The sequence below is a fragment of the Anabrus simplex genome, chromosome 4 (assembly GCF_040414725.1).
Source record: "Anabrus simplex isolate iqAnaSimp1 chromosome 4, ASM4041472v1, whole genome shotgun sequence".
NCBI lineage: Eukaryota > Metazoa > Arthropoda > Insecta > Orthoptera > Tettigoniidae > Anabrus > Anabrus simplex.
The window spans coordinates 327,625,331-327,641,359 of record NC_090268.1 but is presented as its reverse complement, the minus strand read 5'-3'; the positions used below and the strand labels follow the sequence as shown (position 1 = coordinate 327,641,359).

The following is a 16,029-nucleotide window of genomic DNA, read 5'->3' as shown; positions in this document are numbered from 1 at the left end:
CGGCGACGATGGGATTGGAAAGGCCTAGGAGTTGGAAGGAAGAGGCCGTGGCCTTAATTAAGGTACAGCCCCAGCATTTGCCTGGTGTGAAAATGGGAAACCACGGAAAACCATTTTCAGGGCTGCCGATAGTGGGATTCGAACCTACTATCTCCCAGATGCAAGCTCACAGCCGCGTGCCTCTACGCGTACGGCCAACTCGCCCGGTTTTTTTGTATTTTTGCCGTTCCTCAATCAGGTATAATATCTCCCAAATTACCCACTGGTTCTTACTTGAACTTTTCTTCCTAACCTTTCTTCAGCGGCCCTGCTGATTTCATTCTTCACGACTGTCCTCACTTCATCTTTTGTGTTTCCTTCAGACTTTTCATGTAGTCCTTGTACAACATGTTCCTTGAAACAATCCCTCTCACTCTCTCGTTTCAACTAATCTGGATCACATCTTCTTAAATTCCTTCCTTTCTTCACTTTCTTCAACTTCATATGACATTTCATAACTACAACTTAAATTCCTTTCTTCAATTTCTTCAACTTCATATGACATTTCATGGCCACCAAGTTGTGATCAGAGTTCGTGTCTGCTCCTGGGAAAGTCTTGCAATCCAACACCTAGTTTCTGAATCTCTACCTTATTATAATGAAGTTTATTTGATACCTCCCTCTGTCTCCAGGTCTCGTCAATGTTTGCCATCGTTTGGAGTGTTTGAACCAAGTATTAGCAATGACCAAATTATTTGGTGCACAATTCAACTATCTGACCTCCTCTTTCATTCCTTCGTCACGGTCCGAATTCTCCTACGGCATTACGTTCTCTTCCTTGGCCTTCCACTGCAATCCAGTCACACAATTCGACTCTCGTCCCCTTTTACATATTGTATTAAATCTTCTATTTCTTCATCATCTGCTGTACTAATAGGCATATACTGTAGATCTGCACTACTGTGGTGGACATTGGCTTGGTGTCTATCTTGACAACACTAATTCGTTCACTATGCTTGTCGTAGTAGCTTACCCCGCTGCTCTATTTTCTTATGCATTATTAAATCAACTTCTGCATTTCCCATGTTTGATTTTGTGTTGAAAATTCTGTAGCTGCCGGACCAAAAATCTTATTCTTCCTGCCAACGTACTTCACTTATACCAACTACATCTAATTTTAGTCTATCCATTTCCCTTTTCAGATTATCTAACCTACCGTACCATAATGATTCAAGCTTCTAATAATTTATACCATACACCGATTCGCAGGATGTCAGTATTCATCTTCTTGATGATTACACCCTTCCATGTAGTCCCCAACTGAAGAGACGAATGGGGGACTATTTTACATCCGAAATATTTTACCCGGGAGGAAGCCTTCATCAGTACTTCATTCATGCAGAGAGAGAAAGAGAGAGAGAGCTGCATGTCCTCGGGAGTTGGTTACGGCTGTAGTTCCCCGTTACTTTCAGTATCGATATAGTTAAGCCATGGTAAATAAACTGATTGGCCAAAAGTCAGGGGAAGGGGTGTCCCATTAGAAAATGTGCCATGTATGACCCCTGAGCGTTGCGGCTAGCTGTGGCGTAGCTGAGCAGTTTGTCACAGACATCAGTTTGTGAGGATGGCAACACGCCGCGAGTTAACCGACTTTGAACGTGGAATGATCATCGGCGCACGGAGCATGGGTCATAGCATTGCGGTGAGTACACGCGAATTTTCTGAGAGATCCAGGGACTTCTCTCTAGAGGAATATTGAAGGAGAACTCCTCCCTCCCTTCCTTCCCTCCCCCACCCCCCGTCAAAAAAGGCATACCGCAGTAGCCCCAGTGGTTCAGTGTGAGCGACAGAGTCCGAGGAGTGCTACAGTCAATGGTTCAGTGCAGTGCAATTGAGTACAGTGCTGTGAAGTGTGTGTACGGCTGTGAATACTGGATACATTGTCGACGGAACAGTGCAGCAGCTGAGCGACGAGGGTTAACCCTGGAGCAGGCGCGTCATACACTTAAGAAAATGGAAATTGCAACACCATGAAGGCATTGGTCGTTTGTCTTGATTTTCAAGATATGGAATGAAGCCATGTAGGTATGTAAACGATCAAAGTTTCAGATCCATTGGATTGTTGCTACAGGTCTCCCCACGCGATTGGTCGCGGAGGAATCAACTCCAGTATACGGACTCTGGTGTAGCGTAGTTAACTTGCAGTCTGTGCAATGGAGTGTTTCCCGTCAAACATGCCTCGACGACAGAGAAGAGCACGCTATCAACTACTGTCGCCGTTTGAGAGGGCTCGGATAATTGGGCTGTGTGAGGCTGGATTATCGCTAAGGACTGTCGTCAAACATGCCTCGACGACAGAGAAGAGCACGCTATCAACTACTGTCGCCGTTTGAGAGGGCTCGGATAATTGGGCTGTGTGAGGCTGGATTATCGCTAAGGACTGTCGCTGCACGTGTTGGCCGACAGGCATCTACGGTACAACGCGTGTGGCAGCAGTGGTCAAATGAAGGTACCCACACTCGTAGACCTGGCTCAGGCCCAGCGTGACAGACAACTGTGAGAGAGGATCGCCGCATCATTCGGATGGCCCGGATGGAACCCCATGCAACAGCAGCGGGAATTCGAGCAGCTGTGGCACCCCACGTTACACAACAAAACGTTAGTAATCGCCTGCGTGCAGCTGGCTTACGAGCCCGTGTCCCTGCAGAAGGTGTTCCATTGACCCCACAACAGCGACGTGTAAGGCTAGCCTGGTGTCGAGAAAGATCGACGTGGGTCGACGAATGGCATAGGGTCGTCTTTAGTGATGAATCGCGCTTCTGTCTTGTCCGCAGTGATCGCCGGAATAGTGTGCGCCGACGTACCGGGGAGAGGGGCCGCCCAGATCTTATTGTCGAGAGGCACACAGGGCCAACACCAAGAATTATGGTCTGGGGAGCTATTGGCTTTAATGTGAAATCACAATTAGTGCTTGTTGAGGGCATTATGACTGCTCGACTGTACGTTGATAGGGTGCTCAATCCAGTGGTTGTCCCTATGATAGCGAACATTGCTAATGGGATGTTTCAGCAGGACAATGCCCGGGTTCACACTGCACGCAAAGAAGCTCTCCACGACATCACAACCTTAGAATGGCCCGCCAGATCCCCGAACCTCAGTCCAATTGAGCATGTGTGGGACATGATGGGTCGACAACTGGCCAACCGTCCTCAGCCACCAACAACTCTGGAACAACTGACCCGTGCAGTGCAGCAAGCATGGGCCACAATTCCTCAGGAAGCGATCCACGGCCTTATTGACTCCATGCCTCGACGAATTCATCAATGTATTGCAGTTCGTGGTGGGCACATCCTGTATTGATTGTTGTCCAAACTTGCGGTCAGAGGGACCTGAAAGTGTAATCATCGAATCACATCCGAACACTCGTCCTGCATGTTCAATTGCAGCATGTAGCACCACTCCTTCTGGGTGTTGCAATTTCCATTTTCTTCAGAGTATTTTGTAACACGCTTGGTCGCGTGGGAGACAGGTGTCACCCAAATAATTTTGAGGTTCTTCTCCGTAAAATAAACTAATGTTGAGATTCATCACCGATAATATGATTTATTGGATTTATACAAAGATATTAAATCAAAAGCAATTAACTGAAACATCCATATTTAAAGAATAATACCCTTTTTACAAAAAGTGACAATTTGAAAATTATTTACAGGCTTTTGGTTTAGACTGCCTGTCTTCTGTTTCAAATATTAGTCCTTACATTACTACTTGAAAATTTATATTCTATAACAAGCGTTCTCCAAAAATATAGAGTAACAATGTAATAGGAATCTAATACAGCCGCCAACAATGATACGTAAGTGGCGGTTACTCTGCCACGCAAATAATACAGATATCCTTCAGATGCTCCGCGCAGGCCCACTTTTTGCATTTCGAGCACCATCTTCTAGTGGTTTTGTCACGAGATCTGCCACGCAGATAACATCTGCCTCTATCCCTATGGCGATCTTTCAACTGCACACACTCTTCCGTCCCCAGCAAAATCCGAGCGCGTCTTCTAATCTCGCGTGGTATTTGCGGAAACATAGATCGGCGTTGAATTTGTGGTTTAATCATTTCCCAAGCTATATTTTTGAGGAATTCCTCCTTTTCATCTTTGTTTCAAACTTCTGGTTTGTCTTCAAAATAATAAATGCTTTATTGCAGCAATATTGCTCAAGTTGAAGAACACTACCATTGGCCATCGCTGTGTGCTTCTAGCAACATCATATTTCTGAGATAGCTGGTCCACAAAATCAACCCCACCTTTAGTCATATTATAAAAGCTTATCATGTTTGGCTTCTTTTGTTAACCTGTGTCTATGGCATCATCAGGATGCATTGTTGAAGTTACCAAAACAGTTTTGTTCTTTTTTAGTACAATATGACACAAGTATGCACTCTTTCTGAAATCCGAAGAGGGAAGACATTTCTTCCCTTCGCTAGTGCGGTAAACGCTCTTTCGGAATTTCCCTCTTGTTACTTCGTACTGTGCCGACATATGTCAGGGACTTATATGTAAGAAGGGCTTTATCCAAGGGGATACTGGAAAACCAGTTATCTCCGGTAATATTTCGATTTCTTTCCTTCACCGGCTCAACTAATCGCAAAACAATGTCTTCGGTGTCATGTTCACTAACAATAACTGCATCCTCGTCTCCATCATCGCTTTCTTGAATTGAAATATCTTCCTCCTCGCTAAATGACTAATTTAGCCAATCAAGCATAACTGAAGGATCCACCGAGTTTGCAGTCCTCTGTTTTTTTAGGTCCGGACATGGTAGCAATAAAATGTTGTCCACACCTAAAAATCGTGCAATCATATAAAAAACAGAAACAATCTTATAACATCATGATTTAATGATGAGGTTAGAGTAAATTTACTTTTGAATTATTATTACTCACCAAGAAGAATTTCAAAAAAATGTTGCACCATGGGTCGCGTGGGGGACACCTGTCACCCACCGATGTTAAATGGATTCTGCTTGGCACAAAAATGAAACAGTCAAGAGAAGCATTATCAGGTATTGTTGGCGACAATATCCTCGAAAGCCACTAAAAGTTACGCGGGTTGGAACAAACGAAATACCAAGGGCATAAAGTAATAATGATCTGGGTGACGCCTGTCCCCCACGCGCCTGCTCTAGGGATAACGGATGAAGACCACCGTGTGTGTGTTTGGCGAGGGAGGGAGGGTACGAATTATGCACCGCGTACAATCCTGTGTGACTGTGTTGCGCGCGCATAAACTGGGGACTGTGTGGCCACGGAGGTGTTCAGTGATTTTATTCGTGAACTGCCCTAGGATCCGACTGACAGTTATAGGAACGTGTGTAGTGGGACTGTTTTAGCTCATAATTGTCAGAGTGAAATACTAGTGTGTCTGAACTGTGAGAACACAGAGAAAGAGCGCGCTAATGAGAATGACTGTGTGCCTGTGTAATACAGCAATTCGTGATAGTTAATAAATCTTAGAATAGATGCTACTAGTCGTGAATTTATTTATCGTCACCCGCCTCACTTTACAACATGTTAATAAGGATGATTTTCGGTAAAAAGGCTGTAAGTTTATTTATTTAAAACTGTATTTTATCATCCTCCCCAGTAAACCATGTGACTTTGCCGCGGTGGATAGCTGAACCATGTCGGATGGATATCTGTCGAGAGATCAAACTAAGGACTGGTTCATCGAAAATGGCAAAGGCGGCAGTCTGGATGATTGACTAATATGACCTTGTAAAAATACACTGAGTGGCCAAAAGTCATGGGAAGACACTGAATGTGATGTTAATAACGAGTTGCTCCTCTGCGAGTCCTCAAAACGGCAACAATACGGCGAGGCATCGACTCATGGAATCGTTCTGGAGGTACCTGGAACCACGGATCTTGCACTGCTACCCACAATAATTGTTCTTGTGTAGTTGGTGTGGGGTTCATGGAACGTACACCAGCATCGACAGCATCCCATAAATGCTCGATTAGATTAAGATTGGGGGATCTAGAGGGCCAATCCAGGGTCTTAACTTCACTGGAGTGCTCCTTCAACCACCTGCGTGCCACCACAGAGCGGTGACATGGCGCATTATCCTGTCGAAAAATGGCATCTCCATCAAGGTATTCTAGGGCCAGAAAGGGATGCAGATGGTCTGAAAGAATGTCCACATAACGTGCACCTGTCAGCGCTTCCTGCAGCCGGACAGTGAGTCCTAATTGCGACCATGAGAACGCCACCCAGAGCAGAACTGAGCCACCTCCCGGCTGGATACAACCTTGTTGATACGCAGGATCCATAGCTTCATGCGGCATACGTCACACTCTCACGCGCCCATCAAATTGATACAACTAAAAAAGGGATTCATCGGACCATACCACACGCCGCCACTGTTTCATGGTCCATTGAAGGTGTTCGCAAGCCCATGCACGTCGTTGAGCTCTGTGTCGAGGTGTCAGCAAAGGGACACGAGTTGTTCGTCGGCTGGTGAAGCCTACCCGATGCAATTGCCTCCTTAAAGTCCTGGTAGAAATGAGTTCCTCACTTCCAACATTTAACTAAGCAGTGATCTGACTCACAACAGCCCGTCGAGCGCCCAGTATGGTTCTGCGTAGGCGACGTGATGTTCGTTCGTTAAACACCTGTGGTCTTCCCGTGCGGCGTTTTACGCGGGTGGTAACATTCTCTCAGCAATATTGAAAATCCACCCTCGACACCGTAGCACAATTTTTTGCCATTAGTTTTGTACCTGGTAGATGAGTTATGTTTTCTTTCCGGGTGCGAACATTACCAGCTACTGTGCTTCTTCCCCATTTTGTTTTCTTGTCCTTCCCTAGCATGTACTTTGGTGTTCTTGTAACTTAGTTGATGGTGGTAGTATGGAACCCGGAGTTGACCGTAAATTGATGTCGTCAGGTTCATCACCATCAGACTGTTCACTTCCAGAAATGTGGTCACTAAATATATAGTTATCAGTTTCACAATCATCAGATTCCAGTAACTCATCAGAATCGTCTTCTGAAACTTCATCTAGAAGCTTCCTGATAAGTTCCTGCACTTCATCTAAAGAAGTATTCATTTCACACACTCCCAACACCACACATAAGCGACAGCTCAATTTGCAAAGTAGAAACCAACTAGACACGATGTGTAACGTAACTGGGTGTGCGGGGTGCTAACGACATCCCAGCTTATAAATGCTATTGTCGGCAATAATAGACACACCTTCAAACTATGCAAATGACGCTATATTAAACTCCAAGCTTATTCAAGAAGATACTGAGTTTCTCAACAGTGTAGCCAATTTCTGTCAGAAAAAATAAAAAATTGAATATTACACGTGGAGTGTTTTCAGCACCCCGCATACCCGGTTAAAGGTTAAAACCTTGCTGATCTAGCCACAAGAGTGAGATATTGTGAGTGGTAGGCCTATCTTGCATCATTGAATGATCGTTTATTCGACCCAATGGTTTTTATAAAGCCCCTCATTATGAAGGATGACACTTACAGCATCTTTTATAAGATTTATAAGATTTCATATCAGATTGTATACACACTCGAAACAGGGCGGCCACGCGCGACGTAACTTGGGCTGAGGTAGCTGCTGTAGTATAGTGTGCAAACACCGTGCCCTTGGTCTGGGTTTATAAGAGAGACTCTTTATATAGCCTACAGAGGACTTGCTATAAGATTGCAGAAGTAGTTAATGTAAAATAATAATACATTTAATTTTGAAAATTAAATATTTTTGTAGGGTTTGAAATACAGCGTAATGTTTCTATTTTTTGTTTTTAATTTTTTTAAATTATTTACAATTTGTTTTTCGCCGCGCCGACACAGATAAGTCTTATGGCGACGATGGAATAGGAAAGGCCTAGGAGTGGGAAGGAAGCGGCCGTTGCCTTAATCAAGGTACAGCCTCAGCATTTGCTTGGTGTGAAAATGGGAAACCATGGAAAACAATCTTCAGGGCTGCCGACAGTGGCGTTCGAACCCACTATCTCCCGGATGCAAGCTCACAGCTGCAAGCCCCTAACCGCACAGCCAACTCACCTGGTTTTTACATTTTTTAAACTCTACAGTGCTACCATTAGAGTCTTAAGAGACTGGACCACGTAGTGTACTTTCTAGGATGCAAAGGCATTGACGATTTCAATGACGGCAGTGTATGTCACATTCGATGCGGATGAGGCGGAGTTCACTGCATCTGCCTTGGACCTATCATTTCTTAGGGGTTTCCAGGGGCGTAACGTTAGGATCTGCAGGGCCTGCAATACAGACGGGTCAGGGTCTTTAAGGAACCCCGCAGAAACCTAACCTAACGTCACTCTGCACGAAAATGGTCTGGGCGGTTTTGTAGAATCAGTCGAAATATTGTAGTTGCTTTTACAATTTGTACGTTGATGAAGTGCCACTTGGTTGCATCTAGCAGCAGTTTATTGTATTAAGTGTAACAGCACAGCTATAACAATTTCTTGCCCTTGCCGTCTCTCGCAACACGTTCCTCAGAAAACACCTGCACCAAACTATTTACAAATAATTACAGCAATGAAAATTGATACCAATAAATCATAATTATATTAGTTGGGAAATTACACTTTCTTCATGTGTAGTGCACCTGAGATCGTATTATGCATAAATTTTGCACAACACTTTGCTTTTGTCGCACATTAATTCTACAACAGGGTACAATGCCAATAAGAAGTTGTAGTAACAATCACCCAGCTCAGCTGCTCTTTGCGTGAAGTTAAAAATAGGTTTAATTAGCTGATGTACCCGTGCTTCACTACGGAATTCTACATTGCATGGGCGCCCGCAGGATCTTTACCAGGGGCGCGGGGGGGGGGGGGGGCACATTAACACTTTTCTAGATCAACTTTCCTGTTATAAAGAAGATAAATTATTCCGTTTCATTACCTATCTAGATGACGATGATGCGCAAGCAGCCCCACCCCCACCCATTTTCGTTGCAGCACTTTGCTGCTCTGAAACCGTCGGTACTTCATGGCCGGAATGAATGAATATTTAACATTTAGTTCAGAGATTTTGACCACAACATTTTGTGTTTCCTCTTCTGTGATTCATTATCAAAAGGTTGAGTTCTTAAAATGGTTACAAATGATATAATCATCAGTTCGTATTTCCAAAAATTAGAAATCAAGCAATTCTTAAAATGGCAATGTTAACTAAGTTGGCGGATTTTCTAAACAAATGGATATATTTTGAGATAATACCAAGTCACTATGTTAAATTCAACTGTAGAAATATCTCTAAAACTCAACCTGGCTAATTATTCGAATAGCACGCACAATGGGATAATTTGTCAGTTACTTAAAAATAATATCCCCAAATGTTTTTTAAAAAATCTAGTTTTGTACTCACCGTTAAAGTGGATCATCACGTTTTTCCTCTTCTTCACAGCCAATCATGAATATCTTGCAGTGCTCTTGTTAGAATAATGAAACACTTGTACGGAATGACAAACTTTGTAATGTTCATTTTATTTCCTCACACACTTAGTTTCACGGCAGTGATAAAAAGCACTAGCTACGCAAATGTTCTGTCTACTTTAAATGAGAAGAAAAAAGTACGAATCAAAAAATCTGTACTGATTTAGCAGCATTAGGAATATGAAGGCTTAGTTTCGTAATACGATTTCCAGCATACACATTCATTCAATCAAAACATATCGATCACATGACAAATATTATCCATCATTTTTATTTAAATGGACATAAAGCACGCTTAAATCTGATTAATAGTTTAAATTACTTTTTAAAGTAATATGTCCTTAAACAACAGAATCGGGTAAGAGAAGTTGCATTCTTCTAGGACAGGGATGGCGAACCTATGCCACGCGTGCCACTAGGTGACACGCGAACACGATTTCGGTGGCACGCCACATGAACATAATATTGTTTTTAATATATGTCTTGTACCACAGACAATACATATCTTTTAGTGTTTCACGTGTAAGAAATCAATATCGAAAACCTAAATACTAGTCCCATCCGGACGTGCAATATTGCAACACTGCTAAACTGATAGGTCCGAAAATCAAATGAGATAATAGTGCCGTTTTCGGGTGGTTTTGTATTCGGACCTCTCAAACGTGTTTTTGGTGCCGAAAAGAAGAGAAACTTAAAGTTAGTGGCCGGATTTTTCAAGAACAGTGGACAAGGGAATTCGGACTGATAGAAAGGTGTTGTCTATGTTCGAAAACAATTGTATCCCTCACATTTAATGTAAAGCGCCATTTCGAGACTAATCATTCAATTATTTCTTCCATGCCAAATAAAGAAAGAAGAGAGTTCATGTCACAAAATATCGAACATTACACAAAATAACCTATAGTAGTTCTTTTGTATCATCTTTCCGGCCAAGGAATACTATAAGTGAGGCTGTTTCCATCTGTCTCACTGCATAGTACAGCATACATGGGAAACCACTTTCTGACGATGCGTTCTTGACATGAACTTCTTTATTGATGGCCGACACATTGTTTGAAAACTTCCCTAACAAACAACAAATAATTAACAGAATGAAAGGAATGCCAGCCAGCTGAACTGTTGTCAAGGATAGAATAATAAGAGTGAATGAAGAAGTTTCGGAGCAATTGAAAGCCAATTTGGATAACTCCCAGATGCAAGCAGTATGTTTTTATGAAAGCATGGATGTGACCTTGCAAGCACGGATAGTTGTTTTTTATTTCCTTGCGGAAATGTGATGAGGTAGAAATGATTGTTGAGCATACGAACTACGACAACATGGGAAGATAATGAAGCGAATGGAGGAAGTGAATTCCATTAGCAATATTAGTAATTTTGATGTTTATATCTAATAATATTTATCTTTTTACTATTTGTTTTACGTCGCACCGACACAGATATAGGTCTCATGGTGACGATGGGATAAGAAAGGCTTACGAGTGGGAAGGAAACCGCCGTGTCCTTAATTGAGATACAGTCCCAGCATTTGATGGTGTGAAAATGGGAAGCCACGGGAAAGCGTCTTCGGTGCTGCCAACAGTAAATATTTAATGACGAAGTGTGTTACAATGCAAGTTTATTATTTATTTATTTACAAATAATAATAGGTATTCGCAAAACATATTCAAAAATGTACTTTTTGCAGTATTTGCAAAACACGACCACGGAGCATGCAACCAAATGTATATATCTAACAAACAAACAAATAAAAATATTAATTAATTAATAGCATATTATGAAACATAATTGGTAATTTGGGAAGGAAGTCGTCGGGAGGGGGGGGGGGCGGTGTTGTAGGTTGTAGCCATTCCTTAAAGGAAAATAACCAGTGGCACAGTCAACAGTTGAGAATAATAAACCAGACTTTAAATGGCACACTTGTTGGAAAAGGTTCGCCATCCCTGTTCTAGGAGCTTCTCTGGAAAATCGTGTAAGAACGTTTTTAATAAACTTCTGTTTGTCCTCGGCCATTCTTTCACGGTGCAAAGACAGCATGCAAAGCCCACTAAGTCGATCGTTTGTCATTGTTGATCTAAGCCAAGATTTCACCCTACGAAGCGTGCTGAAACTCCTCTCCGCTCTGCACGTTGTCGCGGGTAGGGATATACACATTTCTCAAACAACACCTACGCTTGGGTAAAAATCCTTACTTTCTTTTAAAAGTTCCAGGAAATTCATATCTGGTTTACAGTCCTTGGTTTGCCACACGTCATACCACAACTCTGCGTCCACCATTAACCTGTCTACTTTGTAGATATTTGAAACAAACACGACCTTGGTTTAGGGGGTTGAACTTCGCTAGAGGTGTGGTAATGTATAAAAATATCTCCAGAATGTGCTTTCCCTTATGGTCACTGCCGAGGACAAATTCCTAAGGTACCGTACGAGGGGTGGCAAAAGTAGTTAGTCGGCACTCATGATGATGATTAGTGAAACGGAAACATACGGTACCTAAAACTAGGGAAGGCGTAACCACATTGGAAACTGAAGCAATATTTCCATTAGTAGCCTATTGTATGACATTATTACAATATTTTTCTTGAATATAAAAACCAATATAACGTCAGCAACATTAAATTGTTTACAGAAATTTCCGGTTATAACAGATGTTTAGATGACTGTCTGTATAATCTGGTATGATATTAAACAATTGAACATCAACCTTATTAGAATTCCAGCGGGGGGGGGGGAGCAAGTGCCCCCTCCCCCTTGTGGGCGCCCATGCTACATTGTATACAGAATTCTAGGTTAGGTAGTGTACACATTGTGAGCAAGATTGTATTAAATTGCATAGCTCTTAACGTTACCCTTGAAACGCGACGGGGAAGTCACCAGACATCTTTTCTCATATGAACACTAAGTTAGGGAATTTTAATTGCAATGATAGGCCCACTTGCCTACCATCAGTCTCAATCAGGTTGGGGAGTTTTTATTATAACGGTAGACACTCACTCTCCATCTCCCTTTTTACATCCTCAGAAAAACTGTCTTAGTGGTTTTCCCAACTGAAATGAACATAGGTCATTACAATGATGTCAGTAGGAGTGGCGCGATTATAACCAATGCTTTCATATGAAATACTCGATCAAATGAAAATTCACACATTTTTTCACCTTTAACGAATAGTACTACGCTGCCGATTTAACAGTCCAAAGTTCCAGAGCTAGACTGACCAACCCGCAGACAGCTGTAATCCGTGAACACTCTTTGTCTTTTTCGGCGGGGGGGGGGGGGGGGGGGGGGAAGGGGGGAGGGATCGAATAGTGGAGAGTCCCAGGGCAAAAACTATGCCCTTTTACTGATCTGTTTCCTAGGAGTACCCGATGAGCCGGAAAACCTCAATTCACTACACTGGCGGCAGAAAAGTCTGACTTGGAGCCAGAGGAGAAAACTCCTCTTCACTGCTAATTTGGAATAAAATGAATGTAGAATTTAATAAAAGTGAAGAGAAAGAGGGTTGAATTTTGAGTTATTTAGTGAATTGTGGTGCTATAATTTGGAATAGCCCTAAATTGTAATTCTAGACCAGGTCATACTACTACTACTACTACTACTACTACTACTACTACTACTACTAAGTGGGCCTCTGCCTTAGGCATAAGTGTGCACACTGCTCATTCAAAATCGCGTCATAGTAGGGATCGAATAGCTGCAATACTATGATGAACCAGGGTGTTACGTAACTGCAATATCAGAAAATGTATGAACCAGACGAACACCATGCCAAAGAAGAAAGTTATCTTAACTGCCCAGCTATTTCCCGCCAATATTCAGTGAGGCTGTTATACTCGGTACGCAGCAGTAATCCCATTTATCGGAGTTCATTGGCAGCATAAGAGGCAAAGAATATCACAACAAACAATGGTCAATGTAATGTTATTGTTGATCAATGTTATGCGCTTTCGATATTGTAGCCCTTCACATTTAGTTTCTTTCCGACTCTGAAATACCACTCTTATCATAGTCGGTGCGGTAAAAAAAAAAAAAAAAAAGATCGGAAATTGTATTCTCTGTAACTTTTGTTATGTAGTACTTTTCGATAGGACCAATAACATAGGTATTTAAAAAATAAATTTTATGCGCCTTCCCTCAAACTACAATTTTATCCACGGCAAATAAAATTGTTTATAGCTTAGACTGTAGTTTCTTATTCCCCTACTCTATATATATATACATACCGATTTTCATTAAATTCTGTTAACCCATTTTCTCGTGGCTCGGCGTTGATATGGACTTAGCAACAAAAATACAAATTCAAGAATATCTGTGTTATCATAGCCGGTACGGTAAAAATGTATAAGACATAAATGATCGGAAATTTAACTCTATATAACTTTAGTATATAGTATTTATCAATAGGACCACTAATAACATAAATATTTGAGAATTAAGTTTTAGGCCTTCCCCTAAACTACCATTTCACTCAGCGTGAATAAAATTATTTATAGCCTAGATTGTAGTGACTGATCCCTCGACTTTATATACCGATTTTCATTAAATTTTCTTCAGCCGTTTTCTCGTGATGCGTGTACATACACACATACAGACAGATAGACAGACAGAAATTACGGAAAAGTAAAACATGCATTTCCTTGTTACTGAGGACATGACCGATACAGAAATACCATTTTTTTTTCAAATTCTGAGCAATGTACAGACAAAACTCTTATTTTATATATAGAAAATTTATGAGTTGTGCGGTTTGATATTTTTCAAACTTTATTTGAATAGTTTTTGATTTCATTTTGTTCGTATATTTTTCTGTGTTGTAATAAAATAAATTGTTGTAACCAAGCCTTCGGTATCGGTTACAGACTATAGGTCTGTAGTTACTGAAAGTGAAAGTGGTGGTGGTGTTTCCTGTTTTAAGAGAAAGTACAACAAGGCAACATCCTCTATATAACGCTAATCAGAGAGAAAAATGGAAGGGATCCGACACTTCGAAAAATGAAGGTATCGGCCAAAGAAAGACAAGGGCCACGAAGGGCATGAAAAATGAAAGACTCCCTAGCCCTCGCAAACCTGATGGCGTCGGGGTCGGAAAAGAACAAGAGTTGACCAAGGGAGGTCGGATAGGATAGATGAAAGTGAGGAGCCTGGCACACGTGGAAGCAATGCCAGGACTCAGCTGAGGGGCCCATGGTCGCCAGTCCACGCACTAAAGTTCAGAGCCTCTGGGGCCCCTTTTAGTCGCCTCTTACGACAGGCAGGGGATACCGTTGGTGTTATTCTGCCGACCCCACCCACAGGGGGATGAAAAATGAAACAAATAAGCTAAGTACGAACTTCTAAGTGGTTCATAGTTGGCAGTTCAGCAGCTTAGCCGTTAAAACACGGAGACAGTCAAATGGAATCTATTAAACATTATTTTTTTAGTAATTTGACAACAATGAATAATCTCTTTGTATAACTTGACAATATATTGCATTACTTCTACCAGCTGTAATTACATTTATATTCAGTTATTCATAGGTTTTAAATGTTATTTGAGAGGGCCCGAATGTTTATTTTGGTAGGTGGGCCCGTATTACACTCGTTACGACCCTGGGTGGTTCTTTGTACAGTTTCAGTTTCGAAAATGATCGTTTTGCGAAAGAAACAGTAACAAGAATAATTAGGTATAAAATATGATAGTCCGGTAAGTTTACTAATTGTCATTGTTTTTTTCTGATAATAACTTGGCACAGGACGTTTTGAGAGAATTTGCCGTTCTTGTTTACCAAAGACAGCTGTGTTAGACTCAACACCATAACAATAACTGCAGCAAGATACAACTACCTGACAATTACTCTACTTACGATTTGTAAAACAGCCTTTTTCGGCCCATTCTACAACGTCATGATGTCACCTTTAATTATTTATTTTTTTCTCGGGAAGTCTGCAAGCCCCTTAAGTCCTGGGCCCGCTTGCATTGCAGGTCTTGCTCGCACTGCTCAGTCATAAACACTTCGCGAGATTAAACATCGTCACAAGGCGACGTTGAATGTGTTGTGAACAACTTGCAGCAGACATGAGCGTGGGATAACCAAGGTTATCGCACAATTTTAAACTAGCGCTTGTATGCGAGTGCGAGTAGTAGACTGAGCAGTAGGGTGATCAATGACAGCGCATTTCGCGTGTATACCCAGATAAATACGGACGTTGTTACAGACAACAACCAGAGTGAAAGAGCTCCGCGATTTGCTGTGATGAGCAAACTGATAAAATGTCATTAAGTAAAAATATACGAAAGTGCAATCGTTGTGTCTGCTTAGTGAGAAGGTGTGTACTCCAGAATTTTTCTACGTCAAATTTTCCATCTGTTGTGCTTTATATATAACATCCATACAAGCTTGAGTACATTATTATTTTATAAATAATTTAGCTCATCGGAGAGTTTCCTGCTACCTACGTACAGTATATAGCCCCCCGCCCCCCATCAACAGCTGATCTTGCAGTTATATTCTTCTTTTAAACTGAGCTGTTTGCTTGTATTAACATCATTTCAAACTATGGTGCTAAAAAATAAGAACGTGTGATTAATTTATAGAC

The 16,029-nt window shown here is 41.7% G+C and overlaps 1 protein-coding gene and 1 long non-coding RNA gene across 2 annotated transcripts in view; one reads left to right on the top strand and one right to left on the bottom strand.

Moving 5' to 3' along the window:
- The window catches only part of LOC136871955 (uncharacterized), a 107,343-nt gene extending 91,897 nt beyond the window's left edge, over positions 1-15,446 (bottom strand). Inside the window, exon 1 of the long non-coding RNA XR_010859844.2 lies at positions 15,297-15,446. This is a non-coding gene — a long non-coding RNA (uncharacterized lncRNA). The remainder of the gene's footprint in view (positions 1-15,296) is intronic.
- A 118-nt stretch (positions 15,447-15,564) lies between these two features.
- Positions 15,565-16,029, top strand: part of LOC136871953 (calcium-independent phospholipase A2-gamma) — a 65,339-nt gene continuing 64,874 nt past the window's right edge. The window contains exon 1 of the mRNA XM_067145707.2: positions 15,565-15,759. Within this exon, the coding sequence (XP_067001808.2) occupies positions 15,704-15,759 (56 nt within the window). The 5' untranslated portion in view covers positions 15,565-15,703. The remainder of the gene's footprint in view (positions 15,760-16,029) is intronic.